A 25,926-nucleotide genomic window follows, 5' to 3' on the forward strand; every position below is an offset into this window, starting at 1 on the left:
AGGCCTACTGTACAGTATTTCACATATTCTTAAACTTCTATTGTACATGACATTATTGAAATACCCACTACACTGCACACCTATTGATCTTCTTGATGTTGTACAGTGCAGTAGTAGTGACAGCGGGGTCATTCGTGGGTCATTCGTCTCTTTTTGAACGGCTCTTGTTGGTGAACGTCGAATCGCATCCGTGGAAGAGACATTTCTTTGTCTCCCAGATTTGTCTAGCCTGCTGTTACCACTGCTTTTTGAATCTGCCAACAACAATTATCTGTAGATAAGTTCTTTTAAATATTATCTGGAGATTCCTCACTGCAGGAATAATAGGTAGTGAGGAGAGAGCATCATTCTGGTCCACACACTGTGTTAAAAAAAAATCATTTCATTTTCTTTGCAGATGTGCTCTTTTGTATGGTTTTATGTAAAAGTTTAAGCACTACAGAATGAAGAACTATTTGAGAGGCAAATTAACAACTCTTTTAGTTGAAAGGAGCAAAATGATCCGGCTCACCAAAAAGACCAGAATGCCCATCACTATAAAGTAGACTACCCCTTCAGTCTTCGTGATATACAACACTCTTTTCCTTGCAATGGCTTGACAAAAAACAGGATTTTTATTTTTGTTTAAGGTTCCACCTAGTGTTTTAGTAAAGTCAATGCATCACTTCACCATCGTCTCATGCAGGGATTGGCAACTCCAGGGTTCCCCAAACACGGTCCTGGGGCCACATTTTGTTTTTTTCCCCAGCACTAGACAGCTGATTCAAATAACCAACTCATCAACTAGCTTTGGTTATTTGAATCAGCTTTAAGGAAATAAGCAAACGAGTTCGGGAAACCCTGGCCTAGCCCATAACTCTTGTGCGCTCTTAAAGGGGCACACAGCGATTTAACATTAACGTCACATCTCTCACCATCTTTTTCTCTTTGAAAAGTGAGATGACGAAACATTGCTTTTGATTTCTTAAGAAGAAGAACTAAGAACTAAGATGTTTCAAACATTATAATAAAATGTATCTAAAAAAGCTAAGTCTTGTTGTCAACTATGGGAACCTGTCCTGGGTTATTAACTGTGGGAACCTGTCCTGGGTTATCAACTATGGGAACCTGTCCCGGGTTATCAACTGTGGGAACCTGTCCTAGGTTATCAACTGTGGGAACCTGTCCTGGGTTATCAACTGTGGGAACCTGTCCTGGGTGCACCAAGAGGAGCTAAACCACACGTGATGCCATAAAATATGAAACCTTTACATCTGGTGTACAACACATCTAGACCTTGGACCTGAAAGAGCCTGCTCTCTGATCTTAATAAACTTTAACCTGTAAGATGTGATACACAAAACCTCCTTTGGCTCAACGTGTTGACTCAACATCTCTGTGACTGCCAATTAAAATGGGTCAGTTAGCAATCCACTGACGTGTTTCTTACTTTTGCATAGAGTAAAAAAGGCTGAATAATGTTTGTATTCATTTCTCAGAAATATCATAATATCATATATTAAGTCATTGTGATGATGGGTCGGTTGGTTGGTTGGTTGTTTGAAGTTGATTGATCTTTAAATGTAAATGATATTGGAATGGTGTCTTCAATGACCATTCACTTTAGTCTCTATTTGCTAGAAACAAAACTATGGCTAGAAATTAAACTTTGATACTGCTTGTAAAGTGAGGCAGTAAACAGCATAAGCAGCTGATTGTAAGATAACAATGTGGTCCAGACAGTATAAAATCAGGAGAAAAGTCAGTGAGGTATCTAATCAGACACTCATTTGCTCTTGAAACTCAGAGACGACAAGATGGCTTTCTCTTGTCCAACTAAGAGGTAAGCTCTCGCTCTCTCTCTCTCTCTCTCTCTCTCTAAACAAGTAATTGGTTCATCATCCAGGTCTGAAATATTTCTCTTAAGTATTGTTAGTTCTAAACTATTTTGATTGAAATGTTGTCTTTTTTTAAACCAGAATGGCTCAGACCTCCTTGAAAATTAGGCTGCAGGGTTTGGAATGCCACTTCACCTGGAAGCTGGACGACAGCAGATCTAAACTGGAAAGTCTCAGACATACCCTGATAGATATCATCAGCAGCGAGGGGGTTCTCTGTTCCTGGACGGGTCATCTGTACAACCTCCTGGCTTACCTACACCACGCTTTGGGCTCCACAGAGGACGCTCTTCAATGCCTGAAGAAGGCTGAAGAGGCCATTCGCCTAAACAGCCCAGACGACGTGGAGCTAAGTCTAGTGGTCCACTATGGGAACTTGGCCTGGGTGCACTATCACCAAGGGGAGCTGACAGAGAGCCAGACCTATGTGGAGAAGGTGGGGAGACTACTGCGGGACAACCCCTCACCCTGCCCAGGTGTAGTGTGGGGAGAAAGGGCCTGGACTTTGAATAAGTTTGATGTAAGCAAGAGGAAGGCAGCGGTATATTGTTTCCGGATGGCCTTGAAAGGGGACCCTGAGAACAAGGTGCTGCGCTGTGGTTATGCCATAGCATTTAGTAAATCTTTTGAAAATAAAGACATTACCCCGAGGCTGCGATCTGAGATGTTGGAGCACCTACGGATTGCTAGAGAATTGGATCCAGAACATTTGACCATCACAGTGATGTACCTGCAGAGGCTTGCAGATAGCGGCCAGGTTGAGGAAGCACGTAAACTTGCAGAGGAAGTGATAGAGAAGCCTTTGGACAGCTTTGGTGGATTTGGACTCTTACTATCATTTTTCAGAGATTACGTCTCTCATGATTCAAGCATTGACCTGGCAAGAAAGACCCTGGAGAGACACCCTGATTCACGCCAACTGAAAAAGCGTCTTGCGCAGTGTTACAAATGGAAGATTTTCTCTCCGGAAGAGAAAAGGAACCCAATGAGGCATATTCTGATTGAAAATGCAGTCAGCCTTTATGAAGAGGTGGTCACACTCTACCCAAAATCCCTTGCTGTAAAACTGGAACTGTCTTCCATGTACAAAGAATCTGGCAGACTTGATAGAGCAGATAAGATATTCGAGGACCTGCTTCTTGAAATAGAAGCAATGGATCCACAGGATTTACAAAAATTCTACAACAGGTATGCCCAACATCTGTTTTATGCCAAACACGATGCTTCCAGGTCAATTGATTTCCACAAGAAGGCAGTAGAGATTATGCTACCCACTGGCCAACGTGACAGCAGTATTCGTGTTTTGTTGTCAAATGTCCATAACGGAGGAGACAGAGCTGAGGAAATTGTTGACTTTCTGGATGGACTTGATAGAGATGGTGCTGTCAGCCAGTTCTAGACCTTTTTTTTACAATAAAGGCTTGAATTAACCAGAACTGCTTGTCGAATCAGTCAAATTTGCATAACCTGTTTATGATTGATTCATGTGGAAAATATATTCACTATACCACTAGGACAAATCTAGGGCAATCTAGTACAAATTTTAATTTAGTTCTAACTGAATACCTTCGTATTCCAAATGTCTGTGCTCAATTTTACTACTGGGATTGCTGAGAGATGCATGATCATCAATACTAACACTGGAAAGGAAATTCAAGGCTGAGAGTAAAGTCATAAATATGTAGGCCTAACAGGACAATATCTGTCTGGAATCCACATTTTGAATTGAGTCTCTACAAGTTAACTGTGGACAATGTACTGCAGACAAACTAATATGTTATTTTAAATGTTTCATTATAGAGTAGAGAGGTCCAGTATAGCCTCACAGACAGACTATCCAGAACAATATGATCATATTTATTTTATTTTCTTCACACTGGGCACAATAGATAGAAAATGAAAATGTATGTAATGTGTAATATTATACTGTCTAATATCTTGTAAGTTCTTGTGAAAATAAAGTTGTTCTGTTCTATTAAGAGATCATTAATTAAAGAAATACAATAACAGCAAACAACAACAAGTCATTTTATAATTATAAACCACTATCCCAGTAGGTTACTAAAATGTCTTAATGCATAGCTGTGGATATCCAGTTGAAATTGTATGACTAAATACATTGACTGTCATCAGCTATGGTCTGAGTTTGATTGATTAAGGCTCTGAAGGTCATGGATACGGTACAAGGTCAGGGTCAGGGTACACGGTCAGAGACAGAGAACACCCCAATACAGCACAGAATGTTTCAGTGGAAAGCAATGGGGGAATGAAGGGTGATAAGTGTCAGTTGACATCACAATACATCCATCACCTTCTCAGAAGTTGCTCCAGCAATCACAGTATCATTGCTGCTGAAAAAGATTGGCCAACAGTACTGTGCAGTTTTTCACTAATGTTTTAAGTTCTAAGGTATGTGACTTTATTGAAATACAGATTACACTACACACCCATTGAGCTCCTTGATTGTGTTCAGGAGGCTTCCTCTTCAGTTTTTGTCATAGGAAAAACAGGATTAGATGTGTATACTTCGCCACCTAGTGTTTTAATAAAGACAATGCATCACTTCCCATTGTCTCATGCATCACCACCAGTTCAGCATCCAAAATTATGTCAACCTTCATGAAGAGGTGGTCGCACTCTACCCACAACCCTTTGCAGTAAAACTGAAACTGTCTGGCTTGTACAAATAATCTGTCAGCGTTGATTGAGCAGATAATATAGAGGATTTACAAAAGATTCTTCAACTGCTATTTCCAACATCTGTTTTATGCCAAACAAGATGCTTCCAGGTCAATTGATTTCCACAAGGCAACAGAAATTATGCTACCCACTGACCGACGTGAGAGCAGTATTCGTGTTGTTTCGTCCACTATCCGTAATGGAAGAAACAGAGCGGGGCAAAAAAACGCCACCTGCTGGAGACTTCATATTTTGGGCCCACTTCACACCTCTCGGTTCAACTCTCTCCCCTAACATAACTTTCATGCGCTCTTAAATGCGGCACACACCCATTAGCTTTAGTCTCTATTTGCTAGAAACTAAATCATAGCTAGAAATAAATCTGTAACACTTGAGGCAATAACAGCCCATTGGAAGATAAGGATGTGGTCCATACAGAATAAAATCAGGACAGAAGTCAGTGAGGTATCTAATCAGACACTAATTTGCTCATTAAACTCAGAGATCATGAGGTGGCTTTCTTTCCCTAAGTGCGTTTCTCTCTCAATCTATCCCTCACTCACTCACTTAGGCATTGTTAGTTGAACTAACTTAGTTCTAAACTATTTCTCATTGAACTGTTTTTTTTTTTAAAAAAGCTCTTCAACTGGTATGCCCACCATCTGTTTCATGTCAAACAAGATACTTCTATATCAATTATTTTCCACAAGAAGGCAGCAGATATTACGCTACTTACTAAACACCGTGACAACAGAAACCGTGTTTTGTTGTCACTTGTTCGTAATGGAGGAGCAGCTTTGGAAATTGTGGACTTTCTCAATGACCTTGATGGAGAGGGTACCGTTGGTCAGTTCTATTCCTTTTTTCCAATAAAGGCTTGAATTAACCAGAACTATCTAGTATCTAGAACAATCTAGAGACAAAAATGATTTAGTAAAATCAAAATACTTTCACATAAAAAAGTGTCTGGGCACAGTTTTAGCTACTGGGATTGTTGAGAGATGCATGATCATCCATACAAACATTTCAAAGTAAATTCAAGGCTGATGGTAAAGTATTCTAATTCCTGTAAACATGTAGGCCTAACATGACAAAAATGTGTCTGGAATCAATATTTTCAAAATCAAATAAATAACAATTGGTCACATACAGGTGTTGAGCAGATGTTATAGCTGGTGTAGCATAATACTTGTGCCTCTAGCTCCAACAATATCTAACAGTTTCACAACATATACCCAAAATACATGTAAATCTAAGTAAGGAATGGATTAAGAATATACAGTTGAAGTCGGAAGTTTACATACACTTAGGTTGAAGTCATTAAAACTTGTTTTTCAACCACTCCACACATTTCATGTGAACAAGCAAGTTTGGCAAGTCGGTTAGGACATCTACCAGTTCCTCTTGCAGCAAAGCACCCCCACAACATGATGCTGCCACCTCTGTGCTTCACAGTTGGGATGGTGTTCATCGGCTTGCAAGCCTCTCCCCTTATCCTCCAAACATAATGATGGTCATTGTGGCCAAACAGTTCTATTTTTGTTTCATCAGACCAGATGACATTGCTCCAAAAAGTACTATCTTTGTCCCCATGTGCAGTTGCAAACCGTAGTCTGGCTTTTTTATGTCAGTTTTGGAGCAGTGGCTTCTTCCTTGCTGAGTGGCCTTTCAGGTCATATCGATATAGAACTCGTTTTTACTGTGGATATAGATACTTTTGTACCTGTTTCCTCCAGCATGTTCACAAGGTCCTTTGCTGTTGTTCTGTGATTGATTTGCACTTTTCGCACCAAAGTATGTTCATCTCTAGGAGACCGAAGGTGTCTCCTTCCTGAGCGGTTTGACGGCTGAGTGTTTATACCAGCATACTATTGTTTGTACAGATGAATGTGGTACCTTCAGGCATTTGGAAATTGCTCCTAAGGATGAACCAGACTCGTGGAGGTCTACAATTGTTTTTCTAAGGTCTGGACTGATTTATTTTGATTTTCCCATGATGTTAAGCAAAGAGACACTGAGTTTCAAGGTAGGCCTTGAAATACATCCACAGGTACACCTCCAATTGACTCAAATTATGTCAATTATCTTATCAGAAGCTTCTAAAGCCATGACCTCATTTTCTGGAATTTTCCAAGCTGTTTAAAGGCAAAGTCAACTTAGCATATGTAAACTTCTGACCCACTGGAATTGTGATACAGTCAATTTTAAGTGAAATGATCTGTCTGTAAACAATTGTTGGAAATATTACTTTTGTCATGCACAAAGTAGATGTCTATAGGCAGCTAGTGATGGCTGTTTAGCAGTCTGATGTCCTTGAGAAGCTGTTTTCCAGTCTCTCGGTCCCAGTTTTGATGAACCTGTACGGACCTCGCCTTCTGGATGATAGCAGAGTGAACAAGCAGTGGCTCGGGTGGTTGATGTCCTTGATGATCTTTTTGGCCTTCCTATGGCATTGGGTGCTGTAGGAATCCAGGAGGGCGGGAAGTTTGCCTCTGATAATGCATTGGGCAGACCACACCACCCTCTGGAGAGTTTTGCGGTTGTGGGCGGTGCAGTTGCCATACCAGGTGCCATACCAGGTTGTGATACAGCCCGACAGGATGCTCTCAATTGTGCATCTGTAAAAGTTTGTTATGGTTTTAGGTGTTAAGCCACATTTCTTCAGCCTCCTGAGGTTGAAGAGGCACTGTTGCGCCTTCTTCACCACACTGTCTGTGTGGGTGGACCATTTCAGTTTGCCAGTGATGTGTACACCAAGGAACTTGAAGCTTTCCACCTTCTCCACTGCAGTCCCATCGATGTGGATAGGGGAGTGTTCCTTCTGCTGTTTCCTGAAGTCCACGTCCTTTGTTTTGTTGATGTCGAGTGAGAGGTTATTTTCCTGGCACCACACTCCCAGAGCCCTCATCTCTTCCCTGTAGACAGTCTCATCGTTGTTGGTAATCAAGCCTAGTACTATTGTGTCGTCTGCAAACTTGATGATTGAGTTGGAGGCGTACTTGGCCATGCAGTCATGGGTGAACAGGGAGTACAGGAGTAGGCTGAGCATACACTGTTGTGGGGCCCCAGTGTTGAGGTTCAGCGAAGAAAAGGTGTTGTTTCCTACCTTCACCACCTGTGGGCGACCCGTCAGGAAGTCCAGGACCCAGTTGCACAGGGCCTTTGTTCAGACCCAGGGCTTCGAGCTTGATGATGAGCTTGGAGGGTACTATGGTGTTTAATGCTGAGCTATAGTCAATGAACAGCATTCTTAGATAGGTATGCTTCTTGTCCAGATGGGACAGGGTAGTGTACAGTGTGGTGGCGATTGCATCGTCTGTGGATCTTTTGGGGCGGTATGCAAATTGAAGTGAGTCTAGGGTGGCGGGTAAGGTGGAGGCGTTATAATCCTTGTCTAGTCTCTAAAAGCACTTCGTTATGACAGAGGTGAGCACTACGGGGCGATAGTCATTTAGTTAAATTACCTTTGCTTTCATAGGACAATGGTGGCCATCTTGAAGCATGTGGGGACAACAGACTGGGATAGGGTGAGATTGAATATATCTGTGAACACACCAGCCAGCTGGTCTGCGCATGCTCTGAGGATGCGGCTATGGATACCTTCTGGGCTGGCAGCCTTGCGAGGGTTAACACGCTTAAATGTCTTACGCGTGTTGGCCACGGAGAAGGAGAGCCCACAGTCCTTAATAGCGTTCCCCGTCAGTGGCACTGTATTATCCTCAAAGCGAGCGAAGAAGGTGTTCAGCCTGTCTGGAAGCAAAACTTTGGTGTCTGCGATGTGGCTTTTTCTCCTTTTATAATCCGTGGTTGTCTGTAGACACTGCCACATGCGTCTCGTGTCTGAGCCGTTGAACTGGAACTCAACTTTGTCCCTATATTGACGTTTAGCCTGCTTGATTGCTTTGTGGAGGGAATAACTACACTGTGTGTATTCTTCCATATTCCCAGTCTTCTTGCCCTGGTTAAATGTTGTGGTTTGTGCTTTCAGTTTTGCGCAAATCAAATCAAATGTATTTGTTACATACACATGGTTAGCAGATGTTAATGCGAGTGTAGCGAAATGCTTGTGCTTCTAGTTCCAACAATGCATTAATAACCAATGAGTAATCTAACCTAACAATTCCAAAACTACTACCTTATACACACAAGTGTAAAGGGATAAAGAATATGTACATAAAGATATATGAATGAGTGATGGTACAGAATGGCATAGGTAAGATTCAGTAGATGGTATCGAGTACAGTATATACATATGAGATGAGTAATGTGGGGTATGTAAACAAAGTGGCATAGTTTAAAGTGGCTAGTGATACATGTATTACATAAAGATGCAGTAGATGATATAGGGTACAGTATATACATATACATATGAGATGAGTAATGTAGGGTATGTAAACATTATATTAATGCTCCCATCTATCTACGGTTTCTGGTTGGGGTAGGTTTTAATAGACACAGTGGGTACAACATCTCCTATGCACTTCCTGATAAATTAATTAATCGTATTTAATGACTCCAACTGAAGTGTATGTAAACTTCTGACTTCAACTGTATATGTCAAAACGGCATTGGACTAATATACAGTGACATAGTATAGAGTACATTATATACATGTGTGATGCAATATTTACAAACAATTCAAGTGGCTAATGTGTCAATATTATTTTCTGAAGCTACTCTGAACATATCCTAGTCCACGTGATCAAAACATTCTTGAAGAGTGGATTACGATTGGTCAGACCAGAGTTGAATAGTCCTCACCACGGGTGCTTCCTGTTTGAGTTTCTGCCTATAGGAGGGGAGAAGCAAGATGGAATCGTGTTCCGATTTGCCGAATGGAGGGCGGGGGAGGGCCTTATATGCATTCTGGAAGGTAGTATAGCAATGGTCGAGGGTTTTAGCAGCGCGAGTACAGCAATCAATATGTTGATAGAATTTAGGAAACCTTTTCCTCAAATTTGCTTTGTTAAAATTCCCAGCTCTAATAAATAAATAAATGCAGCCTCAGGATATGTGGTTTCCAGTTTGCATTAAGTCCATTGAAGTTCTTTGAGGGCCACCATGGTATCTGCTTGGGGGGGATATAGACCGCTGTGGCTATTATTGACGAAAACTCTTTCGGAGATAGTACGGTCGGCATTTGATTGTGAGATATTCTAGATCGGGTGAACAGAATGTCTTGATTTGCTGTATGATATCAATTAAACCATAAGTCGTTAATCATAAAACATATACCTCCACCCTTCTGCTTCCCGGAGAGATGTTTGTTCCTGTCGGCGCGATGTACTGGGAACCCAACTGGCTTTACAGAGTCAGACAGTATATCTCGAGAGAGCCATGTTTTCATGAAGCAGAGTATGTTACAATCCCTGGTGTCTCTCTGAAAAGCAATTATTTTCATATTGTGTCTGTAAAGGCATACTGCGGACGAATGTAGACAAACTAATGTTACTCTTAATTCTTGCATTATAAAGTAGAGAAACCCATTATAGCCTCACAGACTGACTATCTGTTTGTTTTTGTTTTCTGCACAGTGGGAACAATCGATTCTGTTTCTAGAAAATCTGTTAAATGTGTAAGATATACTGTATAATACCTTATAAGTTCTTGGGAAAATAAAGGTATTCTATTCTATTGTCTTTACATATCATTAATTCAATTAATACAGTAACAAACAAGGCAAAGTAATTTTACAATGTACATCACTATCCCATGTAGATAACTAGAATTTCTAAATGGAGTTGTGGATATCAAGTAGCAATTTTAAGGCTTAATACATTGACTATTAGCTAAAGCGCCATTGAGGCCATTTTCATTTTGAAGTAGTCAATATTCTTCTTCTACTTCTTCTAGGAGTTGGCAAACAGACTGAAAGGGAGCATTCTGCCACCTAGAGTGGGTTGTTTGAAAAGGTATAAAGCTACGGTTTGTAATTTACTGCCATATCCAGTTATGGAATGTTTGCTCACCAGTATAATTCATTGGAATATCCCTTCTGGTGACCCGGATGTAATCACGTGCAGTGATGCCAACTTAGCAATTGTGTTGCTAGATTTAGCAACTTTTCAGACTACCCTGGCAACTTTCTTTTCAAACAGCACCTAGCAACAAATTTAGCTACTTTAAAAAATGTATTTAGAACTTTTAGCAACTTTTGAAAAGTGACTCAAACGCTAAAATGGACACATTCTCCCTCACACTCAGTCACAACACACGTGCCTGGCTGCAAAAGTGCATTGTGAGTGATGTCAGCAGCAGGCGCTCAGCTCGTGCACAGGCAGCAGCAGGCCAGCAGCTATTTCAGCAAATTGCAAATCATTGTTGGCTGACTGCAGCAGCAGTAGTACAGGTTCGACAAGCCAGACCCAATGAATATACACTGCTCAAAAAAATAAAGGGAACACTAAAATAACACATCCTAGATCTGAATGAATGAAATATTCTTATTAAATACTTTTTTCTTTACATAGTTGAATGTGCTGACAACAGAATCACACAAAAATTATCAATGGAAATCAAATTTATCAACCCATGGAGGTCTGGATTTGGAGTCACACTCAAAATTAAAGTGGAAAACCACACTACAGGCTGATCCAACTTTGATATAATGTCCTTAAAACAAGTCAAAATGAGGCTCAGTAGTGTGTGTGGCCTCCACGTGCCTGTATGACCTCCCTACAACGCCTGGGCATGCTCCTGATGAGGTGGCGGATGGTCTCCTGAGGGATCTCCTCCCAGACCTGGACTAAAGCATCCGCCAACTCCTGGACAGTCTGTGGAGCAACGTGGCGTTGGTGGATGGAGCGAGACATGATGTCCCAAATGTGCTCAATTGGATTCAGGTCTGGGGAACGGGCGGGCCAGTCCATAGCATCAATGCCTTCCTCTTGCAGGAACTGCTGACACACTCCAGCCACATGAGGTCTAGCATTGTCTTGCATTAGGAGGAACCCAGGGTCAGCCGCACCAGCATATGGTCTCACAAGGGGTCTGAGGATCTCATCTCGATATCTAATGGCAGTTAGGCTACCTCTGGCGAGCACATGGAGGGCTGTGCGGCCCCCCCAAAAAATATTTTGGAGGAAAGTGTTGTCGGTGAGAGACACAAGAAGTGGTCATATTTAGACATTTTGTGTGTTTACCAAGCAGAAGAAGCATGTTTTAATCCTTATTAAAAAGATAATCGGTGGAATGTTCCTGTATGGTTTTTTTTACGAAGCAGGGCGCCTATCAAGAGGGTTATTTCTGGGGTTGTGTAAGAAGTAAAGGCAGATGATATAACTGAAGACATACTGTAGATGGAGTGGTTGTTGCACGTTGACTGACCCGTATGGTGGATGGAGAAAATACATTTACTTCATCCATACTAGTGTTCTTTAATGAAGAGTCTTTCCCTTCTCATATAAAGTCAGGATTCATGAGTTTTTGTGCACAAACCCTTTCAGTGTCATTAATGCAGAAGTTTTGATCTCGTGTCAAATGCGGGTAGATGGGAAGAGTATCATATGCCAGATGAAGTGAAATGCTGCAATTGTCGTGGTGAACATGCGTCCGAATTCCTGGAGTGCCCTTTTAGGGTGAAGGAGACAGAGGTGGAAAGAGTAAGGGGTGTCCAGAGTGTCTCCTATCTGGAAGCGGAGAGAAGAGTGGAAGGAGCAAATGGCGGTGAAGGAACAATGGTAGTAGAGCCACACTAGTTTCTCATTAAACAAGGGATCATGAAATGTTACATGTTAAAAAGATGGACTTTGTATTATTTATTTCAATGGTTGTAAACTGTACAGCACAAGCTGAGTAGAAGTCTGAGAAAATTGGAATCATTGTGAATGCAGATTATAGTTTTTGGGATATTCATGATTTCACAGCGAGGCCTTGCAATAAATCTGATCGGTGAATGTTCAATCTCACAGGCCTCTGAGCCTGTGTAGGGATGCATTCTGAAATGGACTGTGATTGAATAAGTGGGATGCGTTTTGTTTGTTGAAGTGTTTTTTCCACAATTAATGTTTTTATTTTCTCTTTCAATACCCCGTCCAGCTGGTGACAGTAATGCACCATTAACATTGGGTGCCAACGGCCATCAAACCCCATCAATGGAGAAGGAAATGTGAAAGCTTATCGTCAGTTCTAAACAAGCTCCTGTTGGTCTTGAAGAATTGCAATCACAGAAGAATGAATTACGTTTAAACGTTTGTGATTTTAAATAGTTCTTAAAAATGCAATGTATCATAAAATGTATCATTCAGTTGATCATCTTTTATTTCGGCTCCAGTTCAAGTGTTCCCGTTCATTCATTGGCCTAAACATTATTAATGGAAAAACTTCTAGTTTTGTTGAGTTATTGCATGAATCCACAATTAAACCATGGATTGTTACAATAGAAAATGGGTAAATTGCAACTTTTTTAATAGACAGCTGGTTTTGATAGGCTCAATGTATTATGTCTACGTTTAAAGCAACATCTTACATTATTTCAAGTTGGAACTTTATGACTCATCGTCAGGTCCGGCAGTGCTAGTCGTCAAGGGTCCAAATTGCAGTGTCATAATAAATGTCCATCCTTCATTGGCGTATGGGCTAGTTTGAAGTATCTTTTAAACAATAACAAAACACTTCATTACAAATAATCGCTTTGCTAATGGTGTATGGTTGTAGGCAGTTCCTATTTCAATTCTGTCCGCCATCTTGGCAGCCATCTCTCCTGTTCTGTCTCTCTCACCTCTATCGCTTAGATTCTGCCAGTCCACTCTGTCTTCCATCTGTTTTCCACAAACAAGTGCTGTGACATGGAAATATGGCCGTGTGGGAACCCTAAACATACAGTGCCTTGCGAAAGTATTCGGACCCCTTGAACTTTGCGACCTTTTGCCACATTTCAGGCTTCAAACATAAAGATATAAAACTGTATTTTTTTGTGAAGAATCAACAACAAGTGGGACACAATCATGAAGTGGAACGACATTTATTGGATATTTCAAACTTTTTTAACAAATCAAAAACTGAAACATTGGGCGTGCAAAATTATTCAGCCCCTTTACTTTCAGTGCAGCAAACTCTCTCCAGAAGTTCAGTGAGGATCTCTGAATGATCCAATGTTGACCTAAATGACTAATGATGATAAATACAATCCACCTGTGTGTAATCAAGTCTCCGTATAAATGCACCTGCACTGTGATAGTCTCAGAGGTCCGTTAAAAGCGCAGAGAGCATCATGAAGAACAAGGAACACACCAGGCAGGTCCGAGATACTATTGTGAAGAAGTTTAAAGCCGGATTTAGATACACAAAGATTTCCCAAGCTTTAAACATCCCAAGGAGCACTGTGCAAGCGATAATAGTGAAATGGAAGGAGTATCAGACCACTGCAAATCTACCAAGACCTGGCCGTCCCTCTAAACTTTCAGCTCATACAAGGAGAAGACTGATCAGAGATGCAGCCAAGAGGCCCATGATCACTCTGGATGAACTGCAGAGATCTACAGCTGAGGTGGGAGACTCTGTCCATTGGACAACAATCAGTCGTATATTGCACAAATCTGGCCTTTATGGAAGAGTGGCAAGAAGAAAGCCATTTCTTAAAGATATCCATAAAAAGTGTCGTTTGAAGTTTGCCACAAGCCACCTGGGAGACACACCAAACATGTGGAAGAAGGTGCTCTGGTCAGATGAAACCAAAATGGAACTTTTTGGCAACAATGCAAAACGTTATGTTTGGCGTAAAAGCAACACAGCTGAACACACCATCCCCACTGTCAAACATGGTGGTGGCAGCATCATGGTTTGGGCCTGCTTTTCTTCAGCAGGGACAGGGAAGATGGTTAAAATTGATGGGAAGATGGATGGAGCCAAATACAGGACCATTCTGGAAGAAAACCTGATGGAGTCTGCAAAAGACCTGAGACTGGGACAGAGATTTGACTTCCAACAAGACAATGATGCAAAACATAAAGCAAAATCTACAATGGAATGGTTCAAAAATAAACATATCCAGGTGTTAGAATGGCCAAGTCAAAGTCCAGACCTGAATCCAATCGAGAATCTGTGGAAAGAACTGAAAACTGCTGTTCACAAATGCTCTCCATCCAACCTCACTGAGCTCGAGCTGTTTTGCAAGTAGGAATGGGAAAACATTTCAGTCTCTCGATGTGCAAAACTGATAGAGGCATACCCCAAGCGACTTACAGCTGTAATCGCAGCAAAAGGTGGCGCTACAAAGTATTAACTTAAGGGGGCTGAATAATTTTGCACGCCCAATTTTTCAGTTTTTGATTTGTTAAAAAAGTTTGAAATATCCAATAAATGTCGTTCCACTTCATGATTGTGTCCCACTTGTTGTTGATTCTTCACAAAAAAATACAGTTTTATATCTTTATGTTTGAAGCCTGAAATGTGGCAAAAGGTTGCAAAGTTCAAGGGGGCCGAATACTTTCGCAAGGCACTGTATAAAGTTGATCAATTTAATCTGTTTCGATTAATGAAAGATGAAGAAGGTCCTCATGCTTCCAAAACCGTACCGCAAGCAATGGGGGTTAATGTTCAGACAGAGTGTAGCAGCTCTTAACAACCCCCCCCCCCCCAAGGAAGATGCCTTCGTCCAATAACTCTTATGTGTAATGTAATGCAACTGAGAGTCATGATCAAGGGCTAGGGATGTATGGCAGGCTACTGTAGAGTCGTAAGAGTGGCCTTTTGGTGTTAGCTGTTATCAGTAATTTGTCTTGATTCTAAAGACAAATGTCAGTGCTTTGAATAGAGAACACCACTTGTCATCTCTTGTTGTTGCAGGCCTAGATTGTTTGTTGAACTGTAGATTATGGAAAATGCAAATAGCCAAGTGAAGTAAGTAATGGGAGAAAAGATTTGAAGTGTTAGCAAGGTAAAATGTTACTCTGAATTATATTTTTCCTGGCTCTATAACTTTCATACCTCACTATAGTCTTTGTCATGAGGGAAAATTCAAAGAACAGACAAAACCCACCTAAAAGCCATGACAACTTTATGGGGTATATTTTGTATCATATGCTTGGCTACTATTGCAGTTTGCAGAGGAATTGCCAAATATTCTGAACAAAATATAAACGCAACATGTAAAGCATTGGTCTCATGTTTCATGAGCTGAAATAAAATACCCCAGAAATGTTCCACAAGCACAAAATGCGTATTTCTCTCAAATTGTGTGCACACATTTGTTTATATCCCTGTTAGTGATCGTTTCTCGTTTGCCAAGATAATCCATCCACCTGTGTCACGACTTTAGCCGAAGTTGGTCCCTCTCCCCTCTTGTTCGGGCAGCGTTCGGCAGTCGACGTCACCGGCCTTCTAGCCACCGCCGATCCACTTTTCATTTTCCATTTGTTTTGTCTTAGTCTTACACACCTGGTTTCACTCACCCAATTACCTGTTTATTATTTAACCCTTTGTTCCCCATGTTTGTTTGTGAGTGATTGTTCTTTGTAAACCGTTATTTGTGGGCTCGTATATTTGCCTTGTATTTTTGAGTAAAGTACGTTGTTTACTCATTTCTGCTGTCCTGCGCCTGACTCTCTACACTAGCTACACACAGGACCACATTAAAACCTGACAGGTGTGGCATATCAAAAGCTGATTAAACAGCATGGTCATTACAGAGGTGCACCTTGTGCTGGGGACAATAAAAGGCCACTCTAAAATGTGCAGTTGTGTCAAACAACACAATGCCACAGATGATTCCAATTTTGAAGAAGTGTGCAATCGGCATGCTGACTGCAAGAATGTCCACCAGAGCTGTTGCCAGAGAATTGAATGTTCATTTCTCTACTTTAAGCCTCCTCCAACATTGTTTATAGAATTTGGCAGTACATCCAAACACCCTTGAAACCACGTGTAACCATGCCAGCCCAAGGACCTTCACATCCAGCTTCTTCACCTACGGGATCGTCTGAGATCAGCCACCACGACAGCTGATGAAACTGAGGAGTATTTTTGTCTGTAATCAAGCCCTTATGTTGGGAAAATGTATTCTGAATTGTCGGGCCTGGCTCCCAAGTGGGTATATATAAACGCAACAATTTCAACGGTTTTACTAAGTTACAGTTCATATAAGGAAACCAGTCCATTGAAATACATTCCTTGGGCCCTAATCTATGGCCTTCACATGACTGGGCATATGCCCACCCACTTGGGAGCCAGGCCCACCCATGCCTGCACCCCTGCCCAGTCATGTGAAATCCATACATTAGGGGCTAAGGAATTTATTTCACTTGTCTGATTTCCTTATATGAACTGCAATAGTATATTTTTGTTCAGTATAATTAAAGGAAACTATTCCCCTCTGTTTAAGTTCAGTCTTGGGTCAATGTATAATTAAATGTCAAATAGAAATGTATGGTTGAAGATAGAAGAGTGGAATGCACTAGTTAAAATTTGTGTAAATGTTTGTTCCTTTTATTTAAAAAAAAGTTGTATGTTTTGTAGTATTGACAGTATCTCTCATACCCATTGTAACTTGCCTATTTTACCACAGAATGTAATTTTAACAATGTATGTTTTTATTTGCATTAATGCAAATAAAAACGATTCATTAATGTTGAAGGCTGCTTCCATTTTGAAGGACTGTCTATTACTTGTGTTGTTAGTCATTACGTTGATTTAGCTATGCGTGGACATACAAGATAGGACTTGACAATGTGGCAGGCAAGACAGTAGAATAACCAATTCCACAAAGAGATATTATTACATGGCAGTGCTCCACCCTCTTTTCACAGACCTGTCCAAGTACCGTATAGGTTTATGTCAGGACTGGTGGTGAACATAAGGTAATGCAGATGACTATCACACTATTTCACTTCCAGATTTCAGGACAACAATAAAAAAAACACCGGAACTCTTGTTGTGCAGTCTTTATTACATTAAAATATTTATATGCTTTTGTAAATGTTTTTTTTTTTTTTTAATATGTCAGGTGTTGACAGAGCATGATAGAATTTAACTTCAACAGACATGATTCACATAGTTCCCATCAGTATTTCTGATCTACCTCTTATGAACCTACACTACAATCATTCTAAATAATCATTGTTATGGGTTCATTGAACATCTGGTAATCAAACCATGTTCCATATACAATGAAATGTAAACAAAGGAAAGGAGTACAGAAATGAACCTTCAGAAAAGTTTCCTATGAGATCAACAGCTGCACAACTAAGTTGACATCTTCAGCTGATGCCCTAATTACATAGAGGATATATAAGAAATCATTTTAGAATGGGAAAACTGGGCGGTTAAGGGTGAATTACCATCGTGCCATGTATCTACAGGCAATAGTCAAAATTGGATTTCCATTCGACCTTTGTTAATAAAGGCCTTGTACAGTAGGTCTCATTGGGGTACATGGTGGCTTTCACTGTTGGATCCTCAAACATGCATTCCGTCCACTTCTTGAGCTCAGTGGGAATAAGAGAAGAGATGTATTTTATTTTTTGAAATGAGACTAATGAGCCCTTGTCGATCGCAGTGCACTTTAGTTGAGCCAAACTATATAAATCACTCAAGTAACAGGACCATCTCATAAAACCTGTGAGAGACGCAATAAGAATATGGAGGATTTTGTAGACTGCTATTCATACACTAGGGCCAGTATTCACAAAGCATTTCAGAGTAGGAGTATGATCACACTATCGTATGATCAGGGGGGACCAGAGCCCTTATCCAAAAAGCGTCCCAGAGTAGAACATTTGTCGCATGTGCTGAGAATAAACTCTTATGGGTAAAAATAAAAACTATGAATGAAACCTCTTTATTCATAAGAGTCCCACTTAGGAGACAGATACTTAGGATCTAATGAGCTCAGTGTTGCCAACTCATTTTCAGGGTAAGTTGCTAGAGGCAGGTTGATTTGTTGCTAAAAGTTGCTAAATGACGTTGTGATGTCATTGCGTGATAACGTAAAACTGCGTCATTACATAGAATAAACAATAACGTTACTCAAATTGACTGGCCATCTCGGCAAAAAATATGATTTGACATTTGTTCAGGTTACAGACTCCCACTCTTTTCTGTACTTCTGGCTGTGCAATTTTGATTGAGACATGTTGATTGATGTTGTAAGTTCTGTTCAAGTTCAAACATTCGTGACCAACTATATTCATTGGGTTTGGCTCGTCGAACACGTACTACTGCTGCTGCAGTCAGCCAACAATAATTTTCAATTTGCTGAAATTGTTGCTGGCCTGCTGCGGCCTGTGCACGAGCTGAGTGCCTGCTGCTGACATCACTCACAATGCACTTTTGCAGCCAGGCACATGTGTTGTGACTGAGTGTGTGACAGAGAAAATCGTTTTTGTGTCATTTAGAGGGAAAAGGTGTGCAGTGTAGCATTTGAGTCACTTTTCAAAAGTTGCCAAAAGTTCAAAATACATTTTTAAGTAGCTAAATTTGTTGCTAGGTGTTGTTTGAAAAGAAAGTTGCCAGGGTAGTCTGAAAAGTTGCTAAATCTAGCAACACAATTGCTAAGTTGGCATCACTGAATGAGCTGCCCTAACCAGTTGAGTTAATAGCAGGTGTCATTATAATAGAAAAAGGCAGTGAGTCAATGGTTCCTGCGCCACATGCAACTGCTTTGGAGTTGCTAACATAATGTTTTGGTATATGATCACTCCATAAATAATGTAGACCTACATGCAACAGTGTCTCTTGCGCTTTTGACAATGATGTTGCATGATGCCTATTTCACATGATATGCCTAAATACTTAAAACCACTAGTCCAATGAATACGTTTCTTTCGATTATTGAATTAGCTACATCATGTTATTATTGAAGCGCAACATCACATAAAAATAAACAAAAATCCCTAAATTGGGCATGCTTAAAGTTGGGAAATTGAAGGCATCTAGGACTTATGTTAATTTTGATTTGTGTTTGATGGGAAAAAAATCAACATTTGTTTCAAACGTATGCAATGTTGTATGCAACCCAGACAGCACACATACATCTCACAGAAGTCAGCCTGAAGGCGGGATATAATTAGTAGATCGGGGTCCATTTAGAAGGTTGGCACGAGGGCGTGTAGACATCGAAATGGGGCCGAGTGTAACAATGCTGCCTTCTCTCGATGCATAATCATTCCTCACCCGCTGGGGCCACATTTCACATCTTTTATGCATAGCCTACCCATGGACAGTCAAACATCTACGGGTCATGGTTGGCAATACTTTTACCAGAAAAGATGTATAAAGCCTATAAGCTTAAATTAATTAATTCAAAACGCATTTTCTGACAACAGGACACCACTTGGCTCAAATGTTATCATTTTTTGTAAATATATTCATCACACATTCACTGCAAAAATCAATTAGCCTGTAATAAAACCTTAATTCCATCTTTATCGAGCTAACTGGACACCATCTGCATTAGATATATTTTTGTTACATGTGATGTTTCAGTTTCTCTGTTCCTTGTTTCTCTCTTTATGCTGGAGTTCTTTTAAGAACTTGATTGTATAGCAGTAGCCTGATAAACATTAACTTGAACCTTTTCTTTTCATTTTACTTACAAACAAAATCCCTTATAGTCCATTATAGTCCCATTTAGCTCAGTTGGTACAGCATGGTGCTTGAAAAACCAGGGTTGAGGGTTCAATTCCCATGGGGGACCAGTATGAAAATGTATGCACCCACCACTGTAAGTTGCTCTGTAGAACACTCTCTGCTAAATGAAAAGCATATTGTGTTTCATTATTGCCAGTGTAATTTTGCTAATAATATTTTATATATTTTCCATTCAAATTTGATGTTAACACTCATTTGGTAATGAGTATTTCAAATCGTGTAGTGAAACATTATTTGCTGTTGGATCCGACCTCAAATAAAGGTATTTTTAATGTTGTCTGTAGAGAGCTAGAGGCATCAACATCAAGTCACTTTCCCCGGTCAATTGTAAGTGCAGTTATTGTGAAGTAGAAACGTCTAGGAGCAACAACGACTCAGCTGCGAAGTGGCAGGCAACACAAGCTCACAGAACGGGGATGATGAGTGCTGAAGCGCCTAGCGCGTAAAAATTGTCTGTCATCGGTTGCAACACTCACTACCAAGTTCCAAACTGCCTCTGGAAGCAATGTCATCACAATAACTGTTCCTAGAGAGCTTCCTGATATGGGTCTCCATGGCCGAGCACCCACACACAAGCCTAAGATCACCATGCGCAATGCCAAACATCAGCTGGAGTGGTGTAAATCATTCCACCATTAGACTCTGGAGCAGTGGAAATGTGTTCTCTGGAGTGATGAATTCCGCTTCACCATCTGGCAGTCCGACGGACGAATCTAGGGTTTGCTAGGAGAACGATACGTGCCCGAATGCATAATGCCAACGGTAAAGTTTGGTGGAGGAGGAATAATGGTCTGGGGCTTTTTGCCATTGCTCCGGCCAGGCCCCTTAATTCAAGTGAAGGGAAATCTTAACACAACAGCATACAATGACATTCTAGACGATTCTGTGCTTCCAACTTTGTGGCAAAGGGCCCTTTCGTGTTTCAACATGAGTCTTGTGGAGCACACACCCATTTGCTTAAGTCTCTATTTGTTAGAAACGAAACTATGACAATAACCACATAACCCTCCCATTGGAAGATAACAATTTGGTCCATACAGTATAAAATCAGGATAGTCAGTGAGGTATCTAATCAGACACTAATTTTCTTTGTCGTGAAACAGACACTCATTTTCTTTGTCGAGACCACAAGATGGCTTTCTCTTGCCCAACTACGAAGTAAGTGATCTCTCTCTCTCACTCACACATAAACAACAAGTAATTGGTTCATCATCCATGTCTGAAATATTTCCCTTAAGTATTGTTAGTTCTAAACTATTTTGATTGAACTGCTGTCTTTTTTTAAACCAGAATGGCTCAGACCTCCTTGAAAATTAGGCTGCAGGGTTTGGAATGCCACTTCACCTGGAAGCTGGACGACAACAGATCTAAACTTCAAAGCCTCAGAGAATCCATGATTGACATCAGCAGCAGCGAGGGGGTTCTCTGTTCCTGGACGGGTCATCTGTACAACTTCCTGGCTTACCTACACCACGCTTTGGGCTCCACAGAGGACGCTCTTCAATGCCTGAAGAAGGCTGAAGAGGCCATTCACCTAAACAGCCCAGACGACGTGGAGCTAAGTCTGGTGGTCCACTATGGGAACTTGGCCTGGGTGCACTATCACCAAGGGGAGCTGACAGAGAGCCAGACCTATGTGGAGAAGGTGGGGAGACTACTGCGGGACAACCCCTCACCCTGCCCAGGTGTAGTGTGGGGAGAAAGGGCCTGGACTTTGAATAAGTTTGATGTAAGCAAGAAAGCAGAAGCACTAGATTGCTTCCGGAAGGCCTTAAAGGGGGACCCTCAGAACAAGGTGCTGCGCTGCGGCTACGCCATGGCGTTTAATAAATCTGTTGAAAATAAAAACATTACCCCGAAGCTGCGATCTGAGATGTTGGAGCACCTACGGATTGCTAGAGAATTGGATCCAGAAGATTTGTACATCACAGTGATGTACCTGCAGAGGCTTGCAGAGAGCGGCCAGGTTGAGGAAGCACGTAAACTCTCAAAGGAAGTGATAGAGAAGCCTTTGGACAGCTTTGGTGGATTTGGAATCTTGCTATATTTTTTACGAGATTACGTCTCTCATGATTCAAGCATTGACCTGGCAAGAAGGACCCTGGAGAGACACCCCAATTCACGCCAGCTGAAGAGACATCTTGGGAAGTGTTACAAATGGAAGATTTTCTCTCAAGAAGAGAAAAGGAACCCAATGAGGCATATTCTGATTGAAAATGCAGTCAGCCTTTATGAAGAGGTGGTCGCACTCTACCCAAAATCCCTTGCAGCTAAACTGGAACTGTCTGCCATGTACAAAGAATCTGGCAGAGTTGATAGAGCAGATAAGATGTTCGAGGACCTGCTTCTTGATAGGGAAGGAATGGAACCACAGAATTTACAAAAAATCTACAACTGGTATGCCCAACATCTGTTTTATGCAAAACAAGATGCTTCCAGGTCAATTGATTTCCACAAGAAGGCAGTAGAGATTATGCTACCCACTGACCAACGTGATAGCAGTATTCATGTTCTGTTGTCCATTGTCCGTAATGGAGGTGACAGAGCGAAGGAAATTGTGAACTTTCTGGATGGCCTTGATGGAGAAGGTGCTGTCGGAAAATTCTAAACCTTTTTTCCAATAAAGGCTTGAATTAAGTAGAACTGTCTGCTGAATCAGTCAAATGTGCATCACCTTTTTAATATTGATTAATGTAGAAAATATATTTACTATACCAAACACCACTAGGAAAAATCTAGGGCAATCTAGGACACAGTTTGATTTAGAAGAAACTGAATACCTTAGTATTAAAAAGATCTGCACTCAATTGCATGACCATCAATACTAAAACTTGAAAGTAAATTCAATGCTGATAATAAAGTCTTATAAATATGTAGGCCAACATGACAAACATCTGTCTGGAATCCACATTTTGAATTGAGTCTGTAAAAATGTACTTTGGACTAATGTACTGTAGACAAACGAATATGTTATTTTACATGTTTCATTATAGAGTAGAGGCCCTGTATAGCCTCACAGACAGACTATCCAGAGCAATAGGATCGTATTGCTTTTATTTTCTTCACACTGGACACAATAGATTGTGTTCCTGGAAAAGGTATGTAATGTGTAATATTGTACTGTCAAATATATTGTAAGTTCTTGTGAAAATAAAGGTAGTATGTTAAGAGATCATTAATTAAAGAAATACAGTAACAGCAAACAATTCCAAGTTATTTTATAATACACCACTATCCCAGTAGTTTACTACAATTTCCTAATGCATAGCTGTGGATATCTAGTTGAAATTGTACAACAAAATACATTGACTATGACCAGCTATGGTCTGCGTTTGATTAAGGCTCTGAAGGTCATGCATACGGTATAAGGTCATGGTACACAGTCAGAGACAGAACACCACAATACAGCACAGAATGTTTCAGTGGAAAGCAATGGGGAATGAAGTGTGACAATGGTCAGTTGGCATCAAAATACATCTTCTCCGTAGTAGCTCCAGAAATCACAGCATCATTTGGGCGGCAGGTATTCTAGTGGTTAGAGTGTTGGGCCAGTAACCGAAAGATTACTAGATTGACTCCCCGAGCTGACAAGTTAAAAAGCTGTTGTTCTGACCCCGAACAAGGCAGTTAAGAAGGCTGTTCCTAGGCCGTCATTGTAAATAAGGATTTGTTCTTAACTGACTTAACATTGCTCCTTCAGTTTTATACAGACAACTACTTATCTCGAAAGGGTTTGACAAAAAAAATGATTTTATGTGTATAAGGCGCCACCTGGTGTTTTAATGAAGACAATCCATAACTCTCCATCATCTCATGCGTCACAACCAGTTTAGCATCCATAAATTCACCCATGTGTCTCTATTTGTCATTGATTGACTGACCTGCTGAAGTCCGGTCAAGGAAAACTCCTGGCCTTAAACATAACATTCTCATTCCATCTCTCTTCTCCTGTCTCTGGTGGTGGTAGCTATTCATAGTAGGTGAATCCAGTGTGAGGAATATGTGAACCCTGGGCTCGTTAATATACATTCTGTCCCGTACTCTTCGATTGTATATCCTGTTTCTCTATTTGGTTATCTCTCCCCTAACCTAATCTGTCAGGCCTCCCCAACATCCTGGATCTGACATGAAGAAAAAAAACTTTCGGGGGAGGTTCTCTTCTGCACTGTTCAACCAATCCAGTAAATGTGGAGTCACCTCGTGTCTGCCAGCAGGGGAGGACCTAACACCTCAGCTCGTGCTGTATGGGGTGGGCCGAAGGCCCATTCCATCAAAGGCCTTCACCAAGCTCTGGCCCACCCTCACGTGCCTGAAGGAAGCACTGTGGTCCTCCCGTAACCTGCTGGTAGCGAAAAACGTAGAGACCACCCCCCAGGCAGTGGCCACGGTAGCCACGGAAGCCCTGGGGTGGTACGGAAGGAAGGGGGCCTCGACCCCAGGCGAAGGGTCCCCCACAACACCCTAGGTCCCGGCGGCCACGGCCTGACAGCGCTGCGGCGCCTAGGGCGATGCGCCTAGGGGAGGGATCTCCTCTGGGCCCCGAAGGATGGGACGATGATCTATTCAGAAGAGCAGGATGAGGTGAGCTTGATAAAGGACTCACCCCGCTCCTGTACAAGGGACCGAAGACAGCCTTTTAACAAAGTGACTTTTTAACATGTTTTTCATGTCTTAAAAATGTTTTACCTTTGTTAGATCATTAGTACACATTTTAAATGGCTTTTACAGATTTGATGTTTTTACAAGGAAAGTACTTTTATTCATGGTTGTTTTCATTGGTTTTAACAACATGTACTTTTTAACAAATTTAAATGTAACTTTCAAATGCTGTGTTTTATGCTTTGTTGCCGTTTTTATGTGTATCAATGATGTAAAAAATGTATGAGCTGTTTTTAAAGGAATGTGTCAATAAAACTTTTCCAAAAGAAAAAAGTAACTGTGGAGTAGTTCAAATGGAGTGTCGCCACAGATAGAACAATGAGACAGATATTTCACTAGGTGTATAAATGTGAAGCATCCGGAAGCATCCGCCAGCAAGCCTATTTGCGGGCAATGGGAGAAGATGGAATGAGATGGATTTTGATCGACATCCTGCAAATCTTCACATCAATGAAACATTTGATCTCAATGCAGTTTTCTGTTCCCAAAACTAAAATATGTTATGAACAGAACATACAAAGTTTTGTAGACTTCACCCTTTGCCAAAGCTTTTAAAAAATTGCGCTGTTTAAGAGTGCAAAGGTGAATTGAGTTCTTACACACACACACACACACACACACACTTCAGAGTAGGCGTTCCCAAACGGAAATATGCAGCTGTAGACTAGAATGCGCCAATAGGTTCTGCCCACTATGACTCATTTGTTCCTATTGGAAACGACAAGCTTTTTATTTTATTTTTGTCTAACGTTTTTGTCTCTTTTTTTTACAACACAATTTTTGATTGTTTTAATGTATTTAGAAGCCCTCGAATGAATTACATCCAAAATCAAGGCAACATTTCTTCAGCCAATGGCTGGGCCACAAATTCAATACTAAAATATCCAACTTGTCATGTCTGATGCAACAAAAACTATTCTAATGACATGCCACTATCGTTGTTGTCTCGTTGTTAACGTCCAAAAGCGGATTTGGTTCACAAGCTCTCTTTCCATTTCTTCTGAAAACCAGAACCAGATCTGGTTAGGGGACTCGGCAGAGGCACAGATAATCGATTATATTGACCAGAAACTCCAGAGAGAAATAGTAATTACGTATTTTTGAGGCACACGAACTCTGAATTGTG

The 25,926-nt window shown here is 40.9% G+C and overlaps 2 protein-coding genes across 2 annotated transcripts; both read left to right on the plus strand.

Annotated features, from left to right (window-relative positions):
- Positions 1-1,703: 1,703 nt before the first annotated feature.
- LOC110529026 (antiviral innate immune response effector IFIT1-like) lies at positions 1,704-3,891 on the plus strand. The gene is made up of 2 exons (XM_021611170.3): positions 1,704-1,822; positions 1,959-3,891. The coding sequence occupies exons 1-2, from the start codon at positions 1,797-1,799 to the stop codon at positions 3,274-3,276; spliced, it is 1,344 nt and encodes a 447-aa protein (XP_021466845.2). The 5' UTR covers positions 1,704-1,796; the 3' UTR covers positions 3,277-3,891.
- A 17,238-nt stretch (positions 3,892-21,129) lies between these two features.
- Positions 21,130-25,073, plus strand: LOC118936305 (antiviral innate immune response effector IFIT1-like). The gene is made up of 2 exons (XM_021611211.3): positions 21,130-21,299; positions 21,432-25,073. Exons 1-2 carry the CDS (start codon positions 21,274-21,276, stop codon positions 22,747-22,749), a joined length of 1,344 nt encoding a protein of 447 aa, XP_021466886.2. The 5' UTR covers positions 21,130-21,273; the 3' UTR covers positions 22,750-25,073.
- Positions 25,074-25,926: the final 853 nt, after the last annotated feature.

This window comes from Oncorhynchus mykiss, chromosome 1 (assembly GCF_057628025.1).
Source record: "Oncorhynchus mykiss isolate SJ-2025 chromosome 1, ASM5762802v1, whole genome shotgun sequence".
Classification (NCBI taxonomy): Eukaryota; Metazoa; Chordata; class Actinopteri; order Salmoniformes; family Salmonidae; genus Oncorhynchus; species Oncorhynchus mykiss.